Source organism: Pseudophryne corroboree, chromosome 1 (genome assembly GCF_028390025.1).
Source record: "Pseudophryne corroboree isolate aPseCor3 chromosome 1, aPseCor3.hap2, whole genome shotgun sequence".
Lineage (NCBI taxonomy): Eukaryota > Metazoa > Chordata > Amphibia > Anura > Myobatrachidae > Pseudophryne > Pseudophryne corroboree.
Genome location: NC_086444.1, coordinates 228325382 through 228352523, shown reverse-complemented (window position 1 = coordinate 228352523; position 27142 = coordinate 228325382). Strand labels below are relative to the sequence as shown.

Here is a 27142-nt window from a genome sequence, read left to right as displayed (position 1 = left end):
GTGTGCTGGTATACTCTCTCTCTGTCTCTCCAAAGGGCCTTGTGGGGGAACTGTCTTCAGATAAGAGGATTCCCTGAGTGTGTGGTGTGTCGGTACGTGTGTGTCGACATGTCTGAGGTAAAAGGCTCTTCTAAGGAGGAGATGGAGCAAATGTGTGTGTGTGGTGTCTCCGTCGACAACGCTGACACCTGACTGGATATGTGGAATTAAGTGCTGAGGTAAATTTATTGCACAAAAGATTAGAGAACAGCCAGGGAGTCACCCCATGTCTGTCCCTATGTCGCAGGGACCTTCAGAGTCTCACTATCCAAAATAATAGACACTGATACCGACACGGAGTCTGACTCCAGTGTCGACTACGATGATGCAAAGTTGCAGCCAAAACTGGCAGAAAAGTATTCAATATATGATTATTGTAATAAAAGATGTTTTGCATATCACTGATGACCCATCTGTCCCTGACACGAGGGTACACATGTTTAAGGGGAAGAAAGCTGAGATAACATTTCCCCCCTCTCATGAACCAAATGAATTGTGTGAAAAAGAGCGGGAATCTCCAGTCAAGAAACTGCAGTTTCCCAAAAGAATTCTCATGGCGTATCCTTTCCCTGCTAGGGCCAGGATACGATGGGAATCCTCCCCTAGGGTGGACAAGGCGTTGACACGTTTACCCAAAAGGTAGCGCTGACATACCAAGATACAGCTACCCTCAGGGATCCTGCAGATAGCATGCAGAAAAGTACTTTGAAGTCCATTTACACACATTCTGGTACACTACTCAGACTGGCGATTGTGTCGGCAGGGGTTTATAGCGCTGTAGCAGCGTGGACAGATACCTTATCAGTGGAGATTGAAACCCTAGATAAGGATACCATGTTATTGACCCTAGGATATATAAAAGATGCTGTCTTATATATAAGACATGCTCAAAGAGACATTGTTCTACTGGGTCCTAGAGTCAACGCTATGTCGATTTCTGCTAGACGTGTCCTGTGGAACATGCAATGGACAGGTGATGCCGACTAAAAGAGGCATATGGAGATTTTACCTTACAAGGGTGAGGAATTGTGTGGAGAAGGGCTCTCGGACCTGGTCTCCACAGCTATAGCTGGTAAATCTGATCTTTTGCCTTACATTTCCTCACAGCCTAAGAAAGCACGACATTATCAAATGCAGTCCTTTCGGTCGCAGAAAAGCAAGAAATTACAGGAGCGTCCTTTCTTACCAGAGGTAAGGGCGCAGGGCACAGGTAGTTCCCAGGAACAGAAGTCCTCCCCGGCCTCTACTAAATCCACCGCATGACGCTGGGGCTCCGCTAAGGGAGTCCGCCCCAGTGGGAGCACGTCTTCGACTCTTCAGCCACATCTGAGTTCACTCACAGGTGGATCCCTGGGCAATAGAAATTGTTTCTCAGGGTTACAAGCTGGAGTTTGAAGAGGTGCCTCCTCGCCGGTTTTCCTTATCGGCCCTACCGGCTTCTCCCCCAGAAAGGGAGATAATATTAAATACAATTCAGACATTGTATGTCTAACAGGTGGTGCTCAAGGTTCCCCTCCTTCAACAAGGAAGGGGATATTACTCAACCTTGGCTGTAGTCCCGAAACCGGACGGTTCGGTCAGACCTATTTTAAAATTAAAATCTCTGAACCTATACTTGAAAAGGTTCAAATTCAAGGTGGAATCGCTCAGAGCGATCATCGCCAGCCTGGAAGGGGGGGGGGGGGGTTTATGGTGTATCTAGACATAAAGGCTGCATACCTTCATGTTCCCATTTATCCACCCCATCAGGCGTACCTGAGAATTACGGTACAGTATTGTCATTACCAATTTCAGGGTAATTGGCGGAAATGATGGTGCTCCTACGCAAGCAAGGAGTCACAATTATCCCATACTTGGACGATCTCCTAATAAGGGCGAGATCAAAAGAGCAGTTGTTGAACAGCGTGTCACTTTCGCTGAAGGTGTCACAGCAACTCGGCTGGATTCTAAATATCCCGAAGTCACAGTTGGTTCCTATGACTCGTCTGCCCTTCTTGGGTATGATTCAGAATACGGACCAGAAATGGGTTTATCTTCCGATAGAGAAGGCCCAGGAACTAATGACTCTGGTAAAAAACCTATTAAAGCCAAAACAGGTGTCAGTGCATCACTGCACTCGGGTCCTGGGAAAGATGGTGGCATCTTACGGGGCCATTCCCTTCGGCAGGTTCCATGCGAGGACTTTCCAATGGGATCTACGGAACAAGTGGTCCGGATCACATCTACAGATGCATCAGTTAATCACCCTGTCCCCTAGGGCCAGGGTGTCTCTCCTATGGTGGCTGCAGAGTGCTCACCTTCTGCAGGGTCGCAGGTTCGCCATCCAGGACTGGATTCTGGTAGCCACGGACGCGAGCCTCCGAGGTGGGGGAGCAGTCACACGGAAGAAACTTCCAAGGTCTTTGGGTCAAGTCAAAAAACTTGTATTCAAATCAACATCCTGGAGCTGAGGGCCATATACAACGCCCTTCGGCAAGCGGAAACATTGCTTCGCGACCTACCGGTTCTGATCCAGTCAGACAACATCACCGCAGTGGCTCATGTAAACCGCCAAGGCGGCACAAAGAGCAGAGTGGAAATGGCAGAAGCCATCAGGATTCTCCGCTGGGTGGAAAATCATGTAAGCGCATTTTCAGCAGTTCATTCCGGGAGTGGACAACTGAGAAGCAGACTTCCTCAGCAGACACGACCTGCATCCAAGAGAGGACTTCTTTAGGAGGCCTTCGCACAGATTGCAAGTTAGTGGGAACTGCCACAGATAGACATGATGGCGTCCCGCCTCAACAAGAAGCTACAGAGGTATTGCACCAGGTCAAGAGACCCTCAGGCAGTAGCTGTAGATGCCCTAGTGACACCGTGGGTGTTCCAGTCGGTTTATGTATTTCCCCCTCTTCCTCTCATACCCAAGGTGTTGAGAATGGTAGGAGGGAGAGGAATGAGAACAATCCTCATTGTTCCAGATTGGCCACGAAGGACCTGGTATCCGGATCTGCAGGAAATGCTCACAGAAGATCCGTGGCCTCTTCCTCTAAGACAGGACTGGTTGCAACAGGGGCCATGTATATTCCAAGACTTACCGCGGCTGCGTTGGACGGCATGGCGGTTGAACGCCGGATCCTAGCGGATAAGGGTATTCCGGATGAGGTCATTCCTACGCTAATAAAGGCTAGGAAGGACATGACATCTAAACATTATCACCGTATATGGCGAAAATATGTTTCTTGGTGTGAGGCCAGGAATGCTTCTACGGAAGAATTCCATCTGAGCCGTTTCCTTCACTTCCTGCAAACTGGAGTGAATTTCGGCCTAAAATTAGGATCTATTAAGGTTCAGATTTCGGCCTTATCCATTTTCTTTCAAAAGGAATTGGCCTCTCTCCCTGAAGTACAGACTTTGGTGAAGGGAGTACTGCATATTCAGCCTCCTTTTGTACCTCCGGTGACGCCTTGGGACCTTAACGTGGTGTTAAGTTTCATTAAGTCACACTGGTTTGAACCACTTAAAACGGTGGAGTTGAAAAATCTCACTTGGAAGGTGGTCATGTTATTAGCCTTGGCTTCGGCTAGGCGAGTGTCGGAATTAGCGGCTTTATCACATAAAAGCCCCTGTCTGGTTTTCCATATGAATAGAGCGGAATTGCGGACCCGTCCTCAATTCCTGCCAAAAGTGGTTTCATCCTTTCATATGAACTATTGTGGTGCCTGTGGCTACGCGTGACTTGTAGGATCCCGAGTCCCTTGATGTGGTCAGGGCTTTGAAAATTAACGTGGCCAGATCGGCTACAGTCAGAAAAACAGAAGCACTGTTTGTCATGTATGCAACCAACAAGATTGGTGCCCCTGCTTCAAAGTAGACTATTGCTCGCTGGATCTGTAACACGATTCAGCAGGCGCATTCTACGGCGGGATTGCCGTTACCTAAATCGGTCAAGGCCCATTCCACTAGGAAGGTGGGCTCTTCTTGGGCGGCTGCCAGAGGGGTCTCGGCGCTACAGCTGTGCCGAGCTACTACTTGGTCGGGTTCAAACTCCTTTGCAAAGTTCTATAAGTTTGATACCCTGGCTGAGGAGGACCTCCTGTTTGCTCAATCGGTGCTGCAGAGTCATCCGCACTCTCCCGCCCGTTTGGGAGCTTTGGTATAATCCCCATGGTCCTTACGGAGTCCCCAGCATCCTCTAGGACGTAAGAGAAAATAAGATTTTAAACCTACCGGTAAATCTTTTTCTCGTAGTCTGTAGAGGATGCTGGGCGCCCGTCCCAAGTGCGGACTACTTCTGCAAGACTTGTAGATAGTTATTGCTTAAATAAGGGTTATGTTATAGTCTCATCGGTCTTGGACTGATGCTATGTCGTTTTCATACTGTTAACTGGATAGTATATCACAAGTTATACGGTGTGATTGGTGTGGCTGGTATGAATCTTGCCCTTGGATTAACAAAAATCCTTTCCTCGTACTGTCCGTCTCCTCTGGGCACAGTTTCTCTAACTGAGGTCTGGAGGAGGGGCATAGAGGGAGGAGCCAGTGCACACCAGATCTAAAGTCTTTCTTAAAGTTCCCATGTCTCCTGCGGAGCCCGTCTATCCCCCATGGTCCTTACGGAGTCCCCAGCATCCTCTACGGACTACGAGAAAAAGATTTACCGGTAGGTTTAAAATCGTATTTTTTGGCAGCGCTGCAATCGGGTCAAAACTTGGCAAAACTGTGCATGCGTATGCACCGCAATGTGCAGGCGCATCGTACGGGTACAAAGCAGATCGGTGATGAGTGATGGATTTAACGAAGAAGACATTCGCACGGGCGATCACAAGGAGATTGACAGGAAGAAGGCGTTTATGGGTGTCAACTGACTGTTTTCAGGGAGTGGTTGGAAAAACACAGGCGTATCCAAGCGTATGCAGGGCGGGTGTCTGACGTCAATTCCGGGAAAGTACAGGCTAAAGTGATCGCAGCGGCGGAGTAAGTTCAGACCTACTCAGATACTGCACAAAAATTTTATGTACCGCTCAGCTGCACAGGCGTTCGCACACTTGCAAAGCGAAAATACACTCCCCCATAGGCGGCGACTATCTGATTGCAGCGCTGCAAAATATAGCTAGTGAGCGATCAACTCGGAATGAACCCCATAGTCCCTGCACAGCTCCCGGACAATCTGGGGGTAGAGGACACTAGTAGCCACCAGCAGCTGGCCAGAGGTTCTGTGCATGGCCTGTGCGGGGTGTGCGAGTATATATAAAGCAGTTGAGCCATCTGCATCCTGACCCACATCACATACAGTCCCAGCACCGACCCCTCCTCCTCCAGGTCACTATACTGCTCCCCCCACACAGGGTCTCACCCCTTCCATTCTGACTGATTCACCTTCTTTCCCCCGTCAGTAAGTGGCAACCAGTGCCGTAACTACACATTTGCTGCACATTATTAGTGCATTTATACACGACACGCATAATGCCCCTTACACATATGCCGAACATTATTGCACAACCAAGCCACTTACACACAGCATTCAGATGGCCGCTAACACTGTGACCTCTGCTTGGATACATATGTGTCCTCATACATCTTGCCTCAATGTGCAATGCAGCAGGAGATGCCTGGCGTGAGTCAGCTAGCAGCTCTGCTAACATTGGGCACCTTTTTTTTTTTTAATGCAGATGCATCTTATTTGCATTGCTATGTGGCTAGGATGCACAAGCAGCTTCTGCTGATTAAAATTATATGCGGCATGCTTATATTATGTGTGCCACTGTGGTTGTATCTGCATATGAAATGGTATGTTACAGTGATTTCCAGGAATACACTGTAACGTAGCATTTCATATGCAGATGCAGCCGCTGTCACACACACAGAGTATATAGGCATGTCGCATATCATTTTAATCAGCAGAAGCTGCTTGTGCCCATAAGCATACCAAATGCCCTAGGCATGTGCCTAGTTTGCCTATGCCTAAGGCTGGCTCTGGCTGTGTGCTATAATTTGGGGACTCCGTGTGGCATAACGTGGGGATACTGTGTGTCATTATATGGGGACATTGTGTGCCATAATGTGGGGACACTGTGTGGCATTATAGGGGAACGTTGTGTGCCATAATGTGGGGACACTGTGTGGCATTATATGGTGATACTGTGTGCCATAATGTGTGGACACTGTGTGGCATTATATGGTGATACTGTGTGCCATAATGTAGGGACGCTGTGTGGCATAATGTGGGGATGTTGTGTGCTACAATGTGGGGACATTGTGTGACATTATATGGGGACGCTCTGTGCCATAATGTGGGGATGCTGTGTGCCATAATGTGGGGACGCTGAGTGGCATTATATGGGGACATTGTGTGCCATAATGTAGGGACACTGTGTGACATTATATGGGGACACTGTGTGCCATAATGTGGGGACACTGTGTGCCATAATGTGGGGACACTGTGGCATATTATGTGGGGACACTGTAGCATAATATTGGGACACTGTGGCATAACATAGGGACACTGCGGCATATGGGGTACCCTATGTGTCATAATGTAATATTTTATGAAAGGTCACAGTCTAGTTATGCTGGGGTGGACGCCAAGTTACTGCCTTGCCCTGGGTAACAAAAATCCTAGTTTCGGCCCTGCTTGCAGAATCCCCTTTTTTACACATAAGGCATGCACAGGGCCATAACTGGGATCGGTATGATTTACCGCTGCTGGGGATGCCGAATGTCATTATGCCAACATCGGTTTCCCAAGCAGCAGAATGCCAGCAGGGGGTTGAGTGCAACTAAGCTTCGCTCACCACAGGTTCTCTATGGTTGTGGACACCCATAGAGGAGGAATCACCTACCTTGCCGGTATACCGGCGGCGGTATGGTGCCCCTGCCGGGATCCCGGAGTCTGTATTGTGACCGCCGGGATACCATTTGTCGTTATGCTAACCGCATACCCCGTAACTAGGTGTGTTCCAGTGATGCCTACGCCGCTGCCGCATTGTGAAGTCCAGCCGGCGTCCTTCCGCCGTCATTGCCCAGCTGCATTGCCTTGCTACCTCTTCTCACATAGGTAGTTGGCCAGCGCTGCAGCTTCCCCCCCTCCCCGCGTGCTGGGAGAGATGACGTTAGTCACATTACAATGCACAGTAGCATCCATCAGTCATATTGCACTGCACAGTAGCGCCCGTCAGTCACATAACACCGCACAGTAGCGTCCGTCAGTCACATAACACCGCACAGTAGCGTCCGTTAGTCACATAACACCGCACAGTAGCGTCCGTCAGTCACATTGCACCGCACAGTAGCGTCCGTCAGTCACATTACACCGCACAGTAGCGTCTGTCAGTCACATAACACCGCACAGTAGCGTCCGTCAGTCACATTGCACCGCACAGTAGCGTCCGTCAGTCACATTACACCGCACAGTAGCGTCCGTCAGTCACATTACACCGCACAGTAGCATCTGTCAGTCACATAACACCGCACAGTAGCATCCGTCATTCACATAACACCGCACAGTAGCATCCGTCAGTCACATTACACCGCACAGTAGCGTCCGTCACTCACATTACACCGCACAGTAGCGTCCGTCAGTCACATTACACCGCACAGTATTACCCCTTATACATATTCCGCCAGGGAGAGAGAGTGTGTGTGTGTGTGTGTGTGTGTGTGTGTGTGTATAAAGAGTGAGAATGTGTGATGCGTCCCCTTCCCCTACTCAGAAATGAACTATTGCACTACTACTTACATATACAGTATGTAGCTTGTACTGACAGTCAGCTGCCAGCTTATGTTCCCTACAAGTGTCCCTCTCCCTGCACTACTGGATGCGCTGTTGGGGTGGGCCACGAAAAGCACACTCTCTCTCCATGCTACAAGCAGGATGCAGTGCAGGAGATTGCGGTGGTTGGGGCTTCGGCTGCCCTCTCATGGAGACAAGAAGAGCTGCAGCCAGAGAGGGAGACCAGGGAGAGGGCGCACACTCTGTCAATGCTAAGGGCTTGGATGCGGTGCACAAGGGAGTGAGTGGGCGGAGCTTCGACTGCCCACTCACGGGGACAAATAGAGCTGCAGCCCGAGAGGGGGTCCAGGGAGGGGGCGGAACCTGTGGACGGGCAGCTGTAGCGCTGCCCGCTGGTGTGTATGTGTAATGTACTGTAGGCACGAGAAGGAGCTGTGCGCACCGAACAGATGCAGCAAGCGGCAGTGGCTCTGGAGCTGTCCTTCATACTAGACAGTAGTGCGGAGCGGACCTGCGGGTGTTGCCAGCGGTCCTGCGCCGACAGTGCACTTGTGCTGTGTGCCAGGCACCGCAGGCACACACCTAGTTACGGCTCTGGTGGCAACACGTGGGCCCCCGATCGCTGAAAAATGCCCGCTTATCACGGGTTTTACTCCACCAGCCTGAGGCAGGCGAATCCAAACCCTCGATAAGCGCCATCATCGGGGGATAAGTGCTGGCTATCGCGGCTAATTGGATAGCCCCCAATGAATCCATTATCCGTGGTAAATAACCACATGTAATTGGATACCCCCATATACTGTATGAGATCCATTGTGGCCTTCAGTGGGTTTTCTAAAAATTATTGTCAAAATATATTGTTCTTCTTGATTTTTTACATGTTAAAGGGGTATCCACATTTGGACATGCCCTTTCAAAATTACTCCACGTAACAACTAGGTATTGTTACAGATGTATTGAAGAAACAGTGTGGATTTATCCCCTAATGAGAACTCACTAAGCAATTTGGCTCCTTGTGGGTCCAGACTCCAAATAATGGGGTTGGAGGTTGTTTTCCCTGGAAGCTCCTGTATTTCTTTTATGAAAGGGAAGTAGTAATGAAAGGAACTTCTTAATGATACATTGGCCCTCATTCCGAGTTGATCGCTAAGTTTTTCGTTCGCACAACTTATTATTAAAGTTGCGTTAATGTAGTAAATGTGCGAACATCCGCCCCCAACTTATTTTTGCTAATTCGCACGTATTATTACACAAAGTGGGCGTACGCCAAATGACATCGCAGCAATGCAAAATCGTCGCAGCAATGCGAACCCATCGCATTAACACATACTTATTCGTAAAAATACTAAGTTGTAGTAGATTTACACATTTTTCTGTTAAAGTGCTCACTTTTGCAGAGAAACGCAGCAGAATTTGTTTTTTTACTATTTCGTGGACTAACACCTTCCAATTAAAAGTCCACAAGCCCTCATCAATCACAAATACAATTATTGAATGAATGGAAATGTTCATGATCAATTAAGTATTTGTTTAAATACCTGAAGAACACTTTGTAGCCATAAAAGAGCCTCCTTTTATTAACATGTTTAATATAAATATAGATGTTTGCAATGTGCTTGTTCTAATGTGTTTTCTGAATTTATTAAAGTTGAGTTTTTGTTTGTGAATGAAGGTGTTTGCATGTTTATTTTGCCAATAACATGTTTTAGTTGTTCTTTTAAAATAAGTTACGTTAGATGTTTGAAATGTTTAAGGTAAGAAATGTTTGTTATGCAATCTGGTGTTCCTTTATTGCATTAATAAATAATAAGGAGCCGCAAAAGTATAAGAATGTTATTTTTTATTTTTTTAACAAAGTTTTTTTTGTTTTATTTTTTTTTGTTGTCTAAATAAAATTTAACATAACTTTTCCAGGTCCCCAACAAGTTCCAACAAGGCCTGGAGATGCTGCCTCATATGTGTACAAATGTACTGTATTGATGTTGGATCTCCAACGGCAACATCTGAAATTAAGAGATAACATAAACATTAATAACTTACTCACATTGCTTATTATCCAAGCAAGGCACAAAGCACACTTTAATGCATGCAGGTCCAAACTGCATTCCTCCTGCTTGTGTGAAACTACATATACCAGCATGCGTTGACTCAGTTTTGGGACCAGGGAATGCCAAACCTGTGTAAGGGCATGCTGGGATGTGTAGTTTATCAACAGTTGCAGTTGCGCAGTTTGGACAGGCCTGCTTAATGGCAAAGTTGATACATCATGACTGTTTTATGGTACAATCATTAGCTTAAAAAAAGGCAAGCCTGCTCAGTCTTTTTTGGTTACTTAGTCCAATTTTAAAGACCATGGTCTACATTTGCTACTATGTGAGTTCATTTTAAGAAGTAGCGTTGCCCATAGCAAACAAGCCAAAAAATATTTAATATCTTGTAGAAGTGGTTCCACAATTCTAAAGATTTTTTGTATTGGTTGTTATGGGCGACATCCCATGTTAAAGTTATGTTCTATCTTCGTCACTGTTACACCATGTTGGCATTCATTACCTTTTTTATGTTTTTAGATTATTTTAAAGGGGTTTGGTCCTGCCTCCTCACACTGCATATCAACATCTTCAGAAGGCCAACATATCATAGCATTCCCACACTCCATGAAAGCTGCCCTTACTAAATAAGTGCAAACCGGTTTGACTAGAACAATTAGTAATTTTGAGAATGTCACTTTCACACAACAAATCAGTGTGTCATTAGGCTGCATAACAAAGTGAAGCATGTGATTTGTAAGTGTAAATATTCAGACTACACAGGCCCAAGTGTAAAAGCCCAACAACATACTAAAGTCCACTCAGGTCTAACTGTTTACCATACAAAATAACACATATAAACCCTGTTGTCCTGCCAACCCTGGCTACCTAATGAGTGTCAACCTAGAGTGGACACACAAAACATTGCACACATACACACTGTACATATAATGACACTCACAAATATGTAAAGGCAACATGTACACCATGCTGAAATTTTCAAATATTTGTCCAGGGTCCAAGAATTCAAACACTACAACACTGCATGTTTTGGCATTGTAAGTGTAAGTGGGTAATCATTTTTTTATAAATTAAAATAAACTTACTTTCCACGGCAACATCCAGACTCCCGGAACGGTCTGCAGGGGCTTCCTCTGCCCATTCACTGGGTGGGGATGTTGGCTGGATGGGGGAAGGCGGCTGGATGGGGGAAGGAGGAGGGATTGGGGAAGGAGGAGGGATTGGGGAAGGAGGAGGGATTGGGGCAGGAGGCTGGATGGGGGAAGGAGGCTGGATTTGTTTGCCAATTTCAGAGGGGGGGTCTGATTGAGAGGGCGAGGGGGGCGGAGAAAAAGTTAAAGCAATAGAGGGTGAGGGGGGTTCAGATTGGGATGTTGAATTTGAAGGAGAAGGGGTATGGGAAGGAGGAGAAGGGGTCCCAGAAAGAGATGGAGAGGTGTGGTGAGAAGGGGAATGGAAAGTGGAGTGGGCCAGGGAAGCTGATGGGGCCTGGGAAGATGAGGGGGACTGGGAAGATGAGGTGGACTGGGAAGCTGAGGTGGACTGGGAAGCTGAGGGGGACTGGGAAGCTGAGGGGGACTGGGAAGCTGAGGGGGACTGTGAAGGGGAGGGGGAGTGAGAAGGGGAGGGGGAGTGAGAAGGGGAGGGGGAGTGAGAAGGGGAAGGGGGTGGGGAGTTTTGCCGTTGTTGTTGTCCTAGAATGATAATATTGTACAAATTGTTTAAACATGAGAAATTACATAGTAATCAATTTGTTTTCTCAATGTTCTGTTCATTGTTAAATTCTTTGTTTTGTTTCAAAGAAAAGCAAACATGTTAAGATCCTCTTCATGTTGGCCACAGCAAAAAAAATGAGTCCAAACTTTTACTTTGAAGCTCATTCCTTAATCTAGGCAATTGAGTCATAGTGATTGGTCTAGGCAACATCACCAGATTACTATTAATAATAAATAATAATAATTTTATTTATATAGCGCTCTTTCTCCAATAGGACTCAAGGCGCTTACTATTCAAGGCACCTTATTAGATAGCCAGCACTGATCAAGTATTTTGGAATATTTTCCTGCCTGCTTCTTATTTTTTGTAAACATGCACTTGTTTGGTGTTACTTTGCTACAGTCAGTACTGTTTTACCTAACCACACACAGTGTGCTAATTTCCATAAAAGGGCACTGCAGGTTGCAATTAGCCTACCACTTACTGTAAAATGTCTGCAAATCCAAGGGGATTACAGCAGGAATTTAGTTTGCAATTGGCCAAAAGCATGTGCAGTGCAGGGGTGGCAGATATAACATGTGCCGAGAGAGTTAGATTTTGTATGTTTTTTAAATTATGGGCTGGGTAAATACATGCTGCTTTATTTTAGCAATGCAAATTTTTGTACCTGATTTAACACACCCCACCCAAAACTTACTCTCTCTGCACATGTTACATATGCTTCCCCTGCAGTGCTCATTGTATTGAACAATTGTTACATAAATTCCGGAAGCCCAAAACTTGGAAAATCACACATTAGCACAATTTAGGACTTTAAACTTATGTAAGGTAACTTACTTCGTGTATGCAGCGCACGAATTTGCTGGCGGATCTCCGCCAACAAATCGGGAGTCCGCCTACGGAGATCACTCCACCTCCTTTCAAGCTGGATGATTGTCCGCCTGCTGCGGACGCGAGTCCGCAGCAGGCGGCGGACCTCCGCGTAGGCCTCGCGCTTCACCCGATTGGGGATGAAGCGCCCAACGCGGCCTACGCGGCGGTCCATCACCGCAACCAGCACGCGGAGCTCCCGCCTGGTGAACGGTGCTGCACGCATCATGGCAATGGCGTTTTCCTTATTTGGGCATATATTTATAGTGTCTGTTAGCATGTGATTGGTCAAAAATCTATGTTGTCATTTCTAATAACTTTATTGATCTTTGCAATGCTGTGAAGAGCAGAGTGTTATTTGGCACGAGCGGAAATTCGCATTAGCAGAAGCGAAAATGTTTTGAACACAAATTTAAGAAAACAAAACACACACAGAGACACAGACTTTAGATAAAATTACTATACATATCTGTGTACTCACCACAGTTCGTGTGATCATTCAGCTGGACAGTCACAAAGTGTGAAACATTGAGTATCATTTGTTTGTGTGTTTGGTTACATAATCAGGATTTGAGGATATAAAATAAATAAGGACACTATTTATTAACATTACAGTATTTAAATTTCTAAATAAACATTGTAAGCTTAACGTGTTTTTGGTTTTTGTTAAAAAAATCAATTACCCATTCCAACACAACAAAAGCCTTACCCAATCACTTTACAAGATCATACAAAATGCAATCATGGTTTAAAAAACATAAGCATACTGTGTTGTATTATTTGTGCAAATATAAAATATAAAAACACTATACCTGAAATATTCTGCAACAATTCTTGCCCTCACTTGGCTCCCCCTCCGTGTCACACTCCCCCCACCGAAGCGTGGACCAACCCCTGGCTCCTCATCAGGCAATTCCTCTGCCTGAGGAAGCTCTACACTACTCCTTACCGCGATATTATGTAGTATTGCGCACAGGACCACTATTTTACTTGCCATCTCCGGCGAATACATGATGTCGCCACCAGTGCGGTGGAGCACACGAAACCGCCCTTTAAGGACACCAATTGTGCGCTCCACCAGCTGCCTAGTGGCAGTAAGCGCGGAGTTAAATGCCATCTGTGGTCCTGGCCTGGGATTACGGTAAGGAGTCATGAGCCAGGGGGTGCAAGGATATCCACGGTCTCCTGTTGGTAGATAATCCAATATTTCAAAATAGTATATTTGTCAAGTTATTTTTGTTTGTTTCAAAAATTAAAGCAAAAACTCACCCAATAACCACATGTCTGCTCGTTGACTTGATCTTAATCTCTGCCATATCCCTGATTGTCTAATGACATATGCATCATGGGAACTTCCAGTAAACTTTGCATTCAGGGAAAGGATCTGGAGGGATGGCCCACAAACAACCATTACATTCAGAGAATGAAACAGTTTCCTGTTTCTAAAAATTTCTTCATTATGTCTTGGTGGCTGAATAGCAACATGTGTGCCATCCACAACCCCAATAACATGTGGGAAGCGACTACCACCTTCCGCAAATTGCCGCTTCACCACATCTAGGGCACCAACATCCAAAGGCATATCAATGAACTGCTTCACCCGCTTTAGGAAAGCCTGGCAGACACGCCGCAGGACCTTACTGAACTGGCCCTGCGACATGCCAACCAGGTCTCCCACAACATGCTGATATGAGGCTGTAGCCAAAAAATGTAACACTGCAAGGAATTGTGTCAATGGTGGTATTGCTGTAGGATACCGAATTTCAGACTCCAGATCACTCTCTATTATGGAGAGAGTGTCTAGGATTAGATGTGGTGGCAGCCGGTATCTACGCACCACCACATCATCTGGCATCCCAAAAAGTAGGACACGGGTTCGGAAAATTGGTGGCCTAGCACGCCTCCGTTGCCTTGGTTGATGAGGAGCCGGCTGTGGTTGTGGGGCTTGCGGTTGGGGTGGGAGTGCTGGCGTGGGTTGGGGAGGTAGGGCTTCTGCTGCAATATATATTGACATCACACACTTAAAAAAAAAAAAAAAAAACAAAGATGAAGAATACAAAACTAAAGTTTGACAAATATACTACAATAAAATGCTTTGACAAATGTGGTGTCAACTTACTGCAGGAGCGTACATTTTTTCTGTGTTGAATTCATGTCCAAAATGTAAAACAATTTTGCAAATAAAAAATAAAGAACAAATTTAATTAAAAATACATATGTTATTTTTACAATTCCCAAAAAAAATTTTTGGGTACATTTCTCTGCATAAAAAACTTCACAAACACCAATAAAAAACCACAAACAAAAAAAAATAGGCATTTAGTAGCTAGACCAGGAAAGACAAACACTACTTTGCAGATCAATCCTGGTAAAAAAAAATTTGGTTTAGCCAAAAGGAAAAAAAACATAAGCTCAACAATTTTAAAAAACACAAACAGGCACCAACACAGGCCAAGGACACTTACCTGCTCAAAAAGAAAGGAAAACTTGGTGTTCCCTAGCACACCAATCCAAAGAAATATCAAAGGGTTATATGACCCAAAAACAAGCACCTACAAGAGAACACAAATGATAGTCACAAATAACATACAGACCATTAAAACAAACAGCCACCAATACAGGCCAAGGACACTTACCTGCTCAAAAAGAAATGAAAACTTGGTGTTCCCTAGCACACCAATCCAAAGAAATATCAAAGGGTTATATGACCCAAAAACAAGCACCTACAAGAGAACACAAATGATAGTCACAAATAACATACAGACCATTAAAACAAACAGCCACCAATACAGGCCAAGGACACTTACCTGCTCAAAAAGAAATGAAAACTTGGTGTTCCCTAGCACACCAATCCAAAGAAATATCAAAGGGTTATATGACCCAAAAACAAGCACCTACAAGAGAACACAAATGATAGTCACAAATAACATACAGACCATTAAAACAAACAGCCACCAATACAGGCCAAGGACACTTACCTGCTCAAAAAGAAAGGAAAACTTGGTGTTCCCTAGCACACCAATCCAAAGAAATATCAAAGGGTTATATGACCCAAAAACAAGCACCTACAAGAGAACACAAATGATAGTCACAAATAATAAGCACAGGTTTATTTTCACAAATGGACTTGCCAAATATATATGGGATTAAATAATTTAACAAAAAAACATTAATAAAACACTTTGACTTCCAAAAATTAACAATAACATTTCCACAATACTCACAAACGAAAAATTGCATAAAAAATGCAACACTGTCTATATTCCAAACGCAAACGAAAGGACAAAGGTATGCTTGACAATTACTCACTCTGCAAATTCCACTAGCACCTTCACGCACAAGCCAACAAACAAATGAAACTCCAAACTACCTACACTCACAGCGTGCAAACTCGGCCCTTAAATAAGCAGTGCAATCATTCACCAGATTAATAGTGTACACCTGTGTGAATTAACGATTCGCACGTAGGTATATAAGCGCACACACCTCGGCATACACACATCACAAACATGGCTTCTCGTGAGCAAATCGCAGCAGAGCTAGACCGCATTGCAGAGCAGCAGATGGCATTGCAGAAACAACGCTTAGAGTGGCAAAGGCGCTTGTTAGAATCCGCCTCTGCGGATGTTGAGGCAGGACCTAGTACTCTGCAAATTTCTGCTTCTGAACCTCAACAATTGAGTGGGGATACCCTGCCACACACACATAGTGAGCAAACTGAGGGAGAATTGACTTTAGCCACACAAACACAGCAGACAGAAGCTGCTAGTGAGGAGGAAGATGGAGATGACCAACCAGAAGAAACCTCACAGGCTACCTCCAGACGGAAAAAAAGACAGCCTGCATTCACTAAGAGGGAGTTGCGTGTCTTGGTCACGCAGGCCATGGCCAAAATACATAGAGGGCCAAAAAACATGGGTGCTGCTTCAAAAGAACGCATCTGGAGAGACATCACAAAATCTGTGAATGAAGTTGGCTCTGTCGTCAGAACATCACAGGAAGTGAGACGACGGTAAGTGCATCTTGACAATCCATTTTCTGTGCTAAGTTGATCAAAAAATATAGTTACATATCATGTTCTGTCTAGCAAACACAAGCAGAACATGTGTGCTATATATTTTCTACAACCAATAATAATACTCAACTTTGTCCCTCTTTCACAATACATATGTAGGTGGGCCGACTTCAAATCCCGCCTGAAGGCAAAGAGGGCTGCGGAGTGGAATGCCTCAAGGGGCTACAGGGGGTGGACCACCTGTCGCTGTGGAGTATACTGACTTGGAGGAGATGGCGATGGACTGTGTCAGTTATGAGGAGGGCCAAGGGGTGTCTCATATGGACACGGACCTGCCTGAGATTCTGACGGGACATGACTTGGAAGGTAAGTTTACACATTTATTTGTCTGTAATTTGAACTGTATTTAGAATCTTTTACTAATTTATACTCCAACTTTTTCCCCACACATTCTTCTATTTGCTTGGCACAAAACACAGCACAGGGTGGTGAACAGTTTGAGTCACAGGCCGGTTATGTGGTTGAGGCTGAGGTGGAGGGACCTAGTGGGTCTGGCAGTGTGGGCCAACAAAACCCACCTATGCAGGTTCCTACTGGCCCCCCCACCCAACCCTCTGCTATCCCGGAGATCCTGCTTGAAATTGCTAGGTATGGTGAGAGCCTAAACACATTTCAAGACGGGGTCATCCGGGAGGTAAGCCAGATAGCTGTCCGGCTCACTGAGATCCGAACCTGTGTTGAGCAAGGTGTTGCTCAACTCTGCCAAGGTCTGGCAGAGATCAGGCAGGCCCAAGAACAACTGGCCTCCTCAAACCAAAGCCTTGCAAATAACATCTTGCAAGGGCTCCAGGCCATCGCTGTCTCCCTTGCCCACAGTGGCAGAGAGCCAACCACATCGGCTCCCTCCCCTGCCCCTGCCCAGGAAGAACAGGCCACTGGGCAGGCCCAACGAAGGTCACTCCGCAGACCAAGCAAAGAAGATCAGCCTCAGGCGGGGAGAAAAAGAAGAAAGTGATGTCTCTCCAGATGGGCAGCACCCATGTTTTTGTAGTTGCCTCTATGTTATTTTGGAGTTGGCTTGTGTGGCCAGAATGGATCACTCCCTCTTAGTGAAATGTCTTTTTTCTGTTTGGAGGAATTGTAGCCTGTGAGTTTCTTTGAACAAACAACAGAGCCATCTTCCTCTCACTAGTGTGCTGTGTATTGTTGTGTTTGTGTGGTGGATACTAATTCTTTTTCATTTGGTATCAAATTTGTGTGTGGCAGGGTGTGTAATATGTTTAATTTATGCATTTAAAAGATACTTTTGTCAGAAGCAGAAATTTGCAGAGTACTGAGTTCTGCTATATAATTATTGTCAGTGCCATCTGCTTGGTGCTTGGTCTATCTCTGCCTGTGAGACTCATGTGGAGCCATGTTTAAATGTTGTGTAATATTATTACCGTAATAAAAAAAAATTAATACAAATGTGTGCAATTTCTTGAAGGTAATGCATTAGCAAAATCTTAGTTACCAAAAGATTAGGTCAACATATAGACACTTGATGACCAATCTGCTAATTCTCCTTAAAATTATAAATATTTTAAAAAAAAAGGTATGCTTTGCACCACACTTTAATGTCCATATTAATAAAACAGACACGACAACTTGATTAAATATCTTTGGTCAACATGACATCATTGAAAACATTGACAGATATTATAAACATATATTATTGTGACTTTTAAAACTAAATCATAGTGTATGCTGCATTATGTGGGTGTTGGTTAATTGATAAGAATGTAGCAGAATTCTCTAACTTTATCTAAAAATGTAACTTGTTTGTATTTAGTAGTCTAACACACATTAAAACATTTCTACAAAATGCTTACACACCAAGGTAAACACAAATAACAACCTTATTTGACAGTGTGTGAGATTAATATGTGAGTAGAATAAACATGTAATGTGTGTTCAGTCAATTGGTGGTTGGTAACTTTCATGTGCTCAGTAATTAACAAGTAATTGGACATCAGATGAATGTGCTCTCCAATTAACTGCTAATTACTGCATACACACTTGTACCAGTACTTCGCAAATGTAGAGTAACTGCAGACCTACTCTGCTGCTGCGTGAATGTTGCTACGGTTTCCTATGTTAGTTTTAACAGCGACAATGTTTATTTGCGAAAACCACGCCCAGTGCTAGTTGCATACTCCCACACAGTACGCCCACTTTCACGCCCATGTCGGAGCATTGCGAAGTCTCGCCTCCGCCACGCCCACGCCACTCCTCGTTTTCGTTTGGCAGTTACGGCTTTTTTTTTCCTAAGTAATTTTGCACAGTTGTCGTACGTATGTCGTCGCAGATACTTACATTTCGTACATTTGCGATGCGATGACTCTTAGCGATCAACTCGGAATGAGGGCCATTAATATGTAGGAAATGCTATCATTCACAAAATAAACTGCTTAACTCTCTGCTTGTGTCTACAGCTTGGATTTGTGACATTTTTAAGGCTTTACACCTTTCATCTCATGAGACAACTGCATCATTTTGAAGAACAAAGAAGACTTTCCACATATCTAAAAGGTCTGTTTAATACAAATCCTTGTGTAATAAAAAAATGCAGTAAATCAGTTTTGTAACAAGGGGTGTGATTCAGACCTAATCGCTGCTGTGCGTTTTCGCACAGCGGGTGATCAGGTCCTAACTGCGCATGCATATGCACCGCAATGCGCTCGCGCATGGGACAACAACAACGGGCATCGCCGGTCAGTGACGGGATGGTGCGAAAAATCCGATCGCACGGGCGTTCGCAAGGTGATTGACAGGAAGAGGCCGTTTCTGGGTGGCAACTGAGCGTTTACAGGGAATGTCCGGAAAAACACAGGCATGCCCAAGCATTTTCAGGGAGGGTGTCTGACGTCAGCTCCGGCCCCGATCAGCCTGTTTTCATCGCACTGGAGGAATAAGTCCTGAGCTGCACAGAGACTGCACAAAGTGGATTTTTGCAGCTCGGCGTACACATGTGAACGCATACTTGTACAGCGAATTTACACTCCCACTGGAGGCGGAGACTATCTGATTGCAGGACAGCAAAATTAGCAGCGATCAGATCTGAATTACCCCCAGGGTATTTGCCAAGAAAGGCTGAGATTAAAAATGCAAAGTTATGTTACCATGTTGCTGCAGCCTCTAAAGAAGTAGAGCGGCCATCACCAGCAGCCCTCCACCTGACACAGAAGGAGGTTTACCTAGAAACAAATGATGTACGAAGGTGGGCATTTCATTTAATATTTTATGAATATGTGAAGAGATATTTGGACTTAGCTACAATTGGCCTGATTCTCACACAAAAGCACATGAACCACCATCTGTTGGCGGTTGCCCAGCTGCGACTTTAATCATTCCCTCGTGTACATCTGTACGCCCGAATGTGCAAGGACTGAGACACCAACTTTTAGTGTCCATGCCTGCTGTAATACCAGTTGGTGCTTCTTTATAAGCCACCATTGGTCACACCATCAAAGCATGCACCAGCCTTTTGTCAGATGCAGTTTCTCCATCTGTCTATGGCCTCCTATGCCTGCGTCTGTGTGTCTGTGACACTCCAGTACTGTAAATGCCCACTGGACGGATCATTTTTGCATGCCTAACTTTTCCATAACATTTCTGATAGCGTCCCTCTCAATCGCAGCAGCGCCTCTGTGTGTACACATGCGCTGTAGGAACTTTTAGAACTTTTCTCTGACGTCCTAGTGGATGCTGGGGACTCCGTCAGGACCATGGGGATTAGCGGCTCCGCAGGAGACAGGGCACAAAAATAAAGCTTTAGGATCAGGTGGTGTGCACTGGCTCCTCCCCCTATGACCCTCCTCCAAGCCTTAGTTAGTTAGGTTTTTGTGCCCGTCCGAGCAGGGTGCAATCTAGGTGGCTCTCCTAAAGAGCTGCTTAGAAAAAGTTTTTAGGTTTTTTATTTTCAGTGAGTCCTGCTGGCAACAGGCTCACTGCATCGAGGGACTTAGGGGAGAGAAGTGAACTCACCTGCGTGCAGGATGGATTGGCTTCTTAGGCTACTGGACACCATTAGCTCCAGAGGGATCGAACACAGGCCCAGCCATGGAGTCCGGTCCCGGAGCCGCGCCGCCGACCCCCCTTGCAGATGCCGAAGATTGAAGAGGTCCAGAAACAGGCGGCAGAAGACTTTTCAGTCTTCATGAGGTAGCGCACAGCACTGCAGCTGTGCGCCATTGTTGTCAGCACACTTCACACAGCAGTCACTGAGGGTGCAGGGCGCTGAGGGGGGCGCCCTGGGCAGCAATGTATAATACCTTTCTTATGGCTAAAAATACATCACATATAGCCCTTGAGGCTATATGGATGTATTTAACCCCTGCCAGATCTCACAAACTCCGGGAGAAGAGCCCGCCGAAATAGGGGGCGGGGCTTATTCTCCTCAGCACACAGCGCCATTTTCCTGCTCAGCTCCGCTGTGAGGAAGGCTCCCAGGACTCTCCCCTGCACTGCACTACAGAAACAGGGTAAAACAGAGAGGGGGGGCACTTTTTTTGGCGATATTATTATATTTAAGCTGCTATAAGGATACAACACTTATATAGGGTTGTTCCCATATATATTATAGCGCTTGGGTGTGTGCTGGCAAACTCTCCCTCTGTCTCCCCAAAGGGCTAGTGGGGTCCTGTCTTCAATAGAGCATTCCCTGTGTGTCTGCTGTGTGTCGGTACGTGTGTGTCGACATGTATGAGGACGATGTTGGTGTGGAGGCAGAGCAATTGCCGGTAATGGTGATGTCGCCCCCCAGGGAGTCGACACCGGAATGGATGGCTTTGTTTATGGAATTACGTGATAATGTCAGCACATTACAAAAATCAGTTGACGACATGAGACGGCCGGCAGACCAGTTAATACCTGCCCAGGCGTCTCAGACACCGTCAGGGGCTGTAAAACGCCCTTTACCTCAGTCGGTCGACACAGACCCAGACACGGACACTGAATCTAGTGTCGACGGTGAAGAAACAAACGTATTTTCCAGTAGGGCCACACGTTATATGATCACGGCAATGAAGGAGGCTTTACATATCTCTGATACTGCAAGTACCACAAAAAGGGGTATTATGTGGGGTGTGAAAAAACTACCTGTAGTTTTTCCTGAATCAGAGGAATTGAATGATGTATGTGATGAAGCGTGGGTTAACCCAGATAGAAAAGTGCTAATTTCAAAAAAGTTATTGGCATTATACCCTTTCCCGCCAGAGGTTAGGGCGCGCTGGGAAACACCCCCTAGGGTGGATAAGGCGCTCACACGCTTATCAAAACAAGTGGCGTTACCGTCTCCTGATACGGCCGCCCTCAAGGATCCAGCTGATAGGAGGCTGGAAACTACCCTAAAAAGTATATACACACACACTGGTGTTATACTGCGACCAGCCATCGCTTCAGCCTGGATGTGCAGTGCTGGGGTGGTCTGGTCGGATTCCCTGACTGAAAATATTGATACCCTGGATAGGGACAGTATTTTATTGACTTTAGAGCAATTAAAGGATGCTTTTCTTTATATGCGAGATGCTCAGAGGGATATTTGCACTCTGGCATCGAGAGTAAGTGCGATGTCCATATCTGCCAGAAGAAGTTTATGGACGCGACAGTGGTCAGGTGATGCGGATTCCAAACGGCATATGGAAGTATTGCCGTACAAAGGGGAGGAATTATTTGGCGTGGGTCTATCGGATCTGGTGGCCACGGCTACTGCCGGGAAATCCACCTTTTTACCTCAGACCCCCTCCCAACAGAAAAAGACACCGTCTTTTCAGCCGCAGTCCTTTCGGTCCTATAAGAACAAGCGGGCAAAAGGACAGTCATATCTGCCCCGAGGCAGAGGAAAGGGTAAGAGAGGGCAGCAAGCAGCTCCTTCCCAAGAACAGAAGCCCTCCCCGGGTTCTGCAAAGCCCTCAGCATGACGCTGGGGCTTTACAAGCGGACTCAGGAGCGGTGGGGGGTCGACTCAAGAATTTCAGCGCGCAGTGGGCTTGCTCACAGGTGGACCCCTGGATCCTGCAGGTAGTATCTCATGGTTACAGGTTGGAATTCGAGAAGTCTCCCCCTCGCCGGTTCCTAAAGTCTGCTTTGCCAACGTCTCCCTCAGACAGGGCGACGGTATTGGAAGCCATTCACAAGCTGTTTTCTCAGCAGGTGATAGTCAAGGTACCCCTCCTACAACAGGGAAAGGGGTATTACTCCACGCTATTTGTGGTACCGAAGCCGGACGGCTCGGTAAGACCTATTCTAAATCTGAAATCTTTGAACCTGTACATACAAAAATTCAAGTTCAAGATGGAGTCACTCAGAGCAGTGATAGCGAATCTGGAAGAAGGGGACTTTATGGTGTCCCTGGACATCAAGGATGCTTACCTACATGTCCCAATTTGCCCTTCACACCAAGGGTACCTCAGGTTCGTGGTGCAAAACTGTCATTATCAGTTTCAGACGCTGCCGTTTGGATTGTCCACGGCACCTCGGGTCTTTACCAAGGTAATGGCCGAGATGATGTTTCTTCTGCGAAGAAAAGGCGTATTAATTATCCCTTACTTGGACGATCTCCTGATAAGGGCAAGGTCCAGAGAACAGCTGGAAGACGTAGTAGCACTAACCCAAGTAGTGCTGCAACAGCACGGGTGGATTCTGAATTTTCCAAAATCTCAATTGAACCCGACGACACGTCTGCTGTTCCTGGGAATGATTCTGGACACGGTTCAGAAAAAGGTGTTTCTTCCGGAGGAGAAAGCCAGGGAGTTATCCGAACTTGTCAGGAACCTCCTAAAACCAGGAAAAGTGTCTGTGCATCAATGCACAAGAGTCCTGGGAAAGATGGTGGCTTCTTACGAAGCGATTCCATTCGGCAGATTCCACGCACGAACTTTTCAGTGGGATCTGCTGGACAAATGGTCCGGATCGCATCTGCAGATGCATCAGCGGATAACCTTATCGCCACGGACAAGGGTGTCTCTTCTGTGGTGGTTGCAGAGTGCTCATCTGTTAGAGGGCCGCAGATTCGGCATACAGGACTGGGTCCTGGTGACCACGGATGCCAGTCTGAGAGGCTGGGGAGCGGTCACACAGGGAAGAAACTTCCAGGGAGTATGGTCAAGCCTGGAGATGTCTCTCCACATAAACATACTGGAGCTAAGAGCGATTTACAATGCTCTAAGCCTGGCAAAACCCCTGCTTCAGGGTCAGCCGGTGTTGATCCAGTCGGACAACATCACGGCAGTCGCCCACGTAAACAGACAGGGCGGCACAAGAAGCAGGAGAGCAATGGCAGAAGCTGCAAGGATTCTTCGCTGGGCGGAAGATCATGTGATAGCACTGTCAGCAGTGTTCATTCCGGGAGTGGACAACTGGGAAGCAGACTTCCTCAGCAGACACGATCTACACCCGGGAGAGTGGGGACTTCATCCAGAAGTCTTCCACATGATTGTGAACCGTTGGGAAAAACCAAAGGTGGATATGATGGCGTCTCGCCTCAACAAAAAACTGGACAGGTATTGCGCCAGGTCAAGAGACCCTCAGGCAATAGCTGTGGACGCTCTGGTAACACCGTGGGTGTTCCAGTCAGTGTATGTGTTTCCTCCTCTGCCTCTCATACCAAAAGTACTGAGAATTATACGGCAAAGGGGAATAAGAACGATACTCGTGGCTCCGGATTGGCCAAGAAGAACTTGGTACCCGGAACTTCAGGAGATGCTCACGGAAGATCCGTGGCCTCTACCTCTAAGACGGGACCTGCTTCAGCAGGGACCGTGTCTATTCCAAGACTTACCACGGCTGCGTTTGACGGCATGGCGGTTGAACGCCGAATTCTAAGGGAAAAAGGCATTCCGGAAGAGGTCATTCCTACACTGGTAAAAGCCAGGAAGGAGGTGACTGCACAACATTATCACCGCATTTGGAGAAAATATGTTGAGTGGTGTGAGGCCAGGAAGGCCCCCACGGAGGAATTTCAACTGGGTCGATTCCTACATTTCTTGCAAACAGGATTGTCTATGGGCCTCAAATTGGGGTCCATTAAGGTTCAAATTTCGGCCCTGTCGATTTTCTTCCAGAAAGAATTGGCTTCAGTTCCTGAAGTCCAGACTTTTGTAAAAGGAGTACTACATATACAGCCCCCGGTTGTGCCCCCAGTGGCTCCGTGGGACCTTAATGTAGTTTTGGATTTTCTCAAATCCCATTGGTTTGAGCCACTCAAATCGGTGGATTTGAAATATCTTACGTGGAAAGTAACCATGCTACTGGCCCTGGCTTCAGCCAGGAGAGTATCAGAATTGGCGGCTTTATCGTATAAAAGCCCATATCTGATTTTCCATTCGGACAGGGCAGAACTGCGGACGCGTCCTCATTTTCTGCCTAAGGTGGTGTCAGCGTTTCACCTGAACCAGCCTATTGTGGTGCCTGCGGCTACTAGCGATTTGGAGGATTCCAAGTTGCTGGACGTTGTCCGGGCATTGAAAATATATATTTCAAGGACGGCTGGAGTCAGAAAATCTGACTCGCTGTTTATACTGTATGCACCCAACAAGCTGGGTGCTCCTGCTTCTAAGCAGACGATTGCTCGTTGGATTTGTAGCACAATTCAACTTGCACATTCTGTGGCAGGCCTGCCACAGCCTAAATCTGTCAAGGCCCATTCCACAAGGAAGGTGGGCTCATCCTGGGCGGCTGCCCGAGGGGTCTCGGCATTACAACTCTGCCGAGCAGCTACGTGGTCGGGGGAGAACACGTTTGTAAAATTCTACAAATTTGATACCCTGGCTAAAGAGGACCTGGAGTTCTCTCATTCGGTGCTGCAGAGTCATCCGCACTCTCCCGCCCGTTTGGGAGCTTTGGTATAATCCCCATGGTCCTGACGGAGTCCCCAGCATCCACTAGGACGTCAGAGAAAATAAGATTTTACTTACCGATAAATCTATTTCTCGTAGTCCGTAGTGGATGCTGGGCGCCCATCCCAAGTGCGGATTGTCTGCAATACTTGTACATAGTTATTGTTACAAAAAATCGGGTTGTTATTGTTGTGAGCCGTCTGTTCAGAGGCTCCTACGTTTGTCATACTGTTAACTGGGTTCAGATCACAAGTTGTACGGTGTGATTGGTGTGGCTGGTATGAGTCTTACCCGGGATTCAAAATCCTTCCTTATTGTGTACGCTCGTCCGGGCACAGAATCCTAACTGAGGCTTGGAGGAGGGTCATAAGGGGAGGAGCCAGTGCACACCACCTGATCCTAAAGCTTTATTTTTGTGCCCTGTCTCCTGCGGAGCCGCTAATCCCCATGGTCCTGACGGAGTCCCCAGCATCCACTACGGACTACGAGAAATAGATTTATCGGTAAGTAAAATCTTATTTTTGTACCTGCACAGTTGCAAAACATTGCTCAGCTACTTGAACATTGGCGTCTATGGGGACTGCTATCTGGGCAAATGGGCTTAGCTTTTCGGAACTTGCCTCCTTATAGCTAATGCCATCTTTTTCTATATCTTGCTGTTGGTTTAAGGAAGAACGTAGATAACTACTGTAACATGAGATACAAAATAATATATCCATGATGACTTCACAAATAATTAGAATTCAGTTCATTATTTAATTAACTAGGCCACGTCGTTAATTATAGGGGCATTTCTACCGGTAACGGAATAACTTTTCTCTAACGTCCTAGTGGATGCTGGGGACTCCGTAAGGACCATGGGGAATAGACAAGCTCCGCAGGAGATAGGGCACTTTAAGAAAGCTTTGGATTCTGGGTGTGCACTGGCTCCTCCCTCTATGTCCCTCCTCTAGACCTCAGTTAGATCCTGTGCCCAGAGGATGAAGGGCGCACTGCAGGGAGCTCTCTTGAGTTCTTTGCTATAGAAAGCATTTTTGTTTGGATTTTCACTTTTTTACAGGGAGCACTGCTGGCAACAGGCTCCCTGCATCGAGGGACTGAGGAGAGAGGGGCAGACCTACTTAACTGATAGGATCTGCTGCCTCGGCTACTGGACACCATTAGCTTCAGAGGGGGTGAACACAGGTTCGTCCTGGGCGTCCACCCCCGGAGCCGCGCCGCTCTCCTCACAGAGCCAGAAGAGCAGAAGCAAGAAGACGTCTCAGGTGGCAGAAGCCTTCAGCTTCACAGAGGTAACGCACAGCACTGCAGCTGTGCGTCATTGCTCCACATCACCTCACACACTCCGGTCACTGTATGGGTGCAGGGCGCAGGGGGGGGCGCCCTGGGCAGCAATAGTTACACCTCTTGGATGGCAAATAGGTATATATATGTACAGCTGGGCACTGTACATGTATATAATTGAGCCCCCGCCATTTTTTCACGATTTTGAGTGGGATAGAAGCCCGCCGCCGAGGGGGCGGGGCTTCTCCCTCAGCACTCACCAGCGCCATTTCTCTCTCCACAGAACGCTGAGAGGAAGCTCCCCGGTCTCTCCCCTGATTACACACGGTGAAGGGGGTTTAAAAAGAGAGGGGGGGGGGGCACATAATTGGCGGATACAATATAATACAGCGCTACTGGGGGAAAAACATTCTGTGTTGGTCTCCAGGTTGTTGCGCTGGGGTGTGTGCTGGCATACTCTCTCTCTGTCTCTCCAAAGGGCCTTTCAGGGGACACTGTCTTCAGAAAAGAGGTTCCCTGTGTGTGTGAAGTGTGTCGGTACGGGTGTGTCGACATGTTTGATGAGGAAGGCTCGCTAAATGTG

The 27142-nt window shown here is 46.5% G+C and overlaps 1 protein-coding gene across 4 annotated transcripts in view; it reads left to right on the top strand.

The window, feature by feature from the left end:
* Positions 1-27142, top strand: part of TMEM232 (transmembrane protein 232) — a 530130-nt gene that overhangs the window by 124455 nt on the left and 378533 nt on the right. For all 4 annotated transcript variants that reach the window (XM_063964108.1, XM_063964107.1, XM_063964106.1 and 1 more), the window contains one exon: positions 18874-18970. In XM_063964108.1, coding sequence (XP_063820178.1) covers positions 18874-18970 — 97 coding nt within the window. The remainder of the gene's footprint in view (positions 1-18873; positions 18971-27142) is intronic.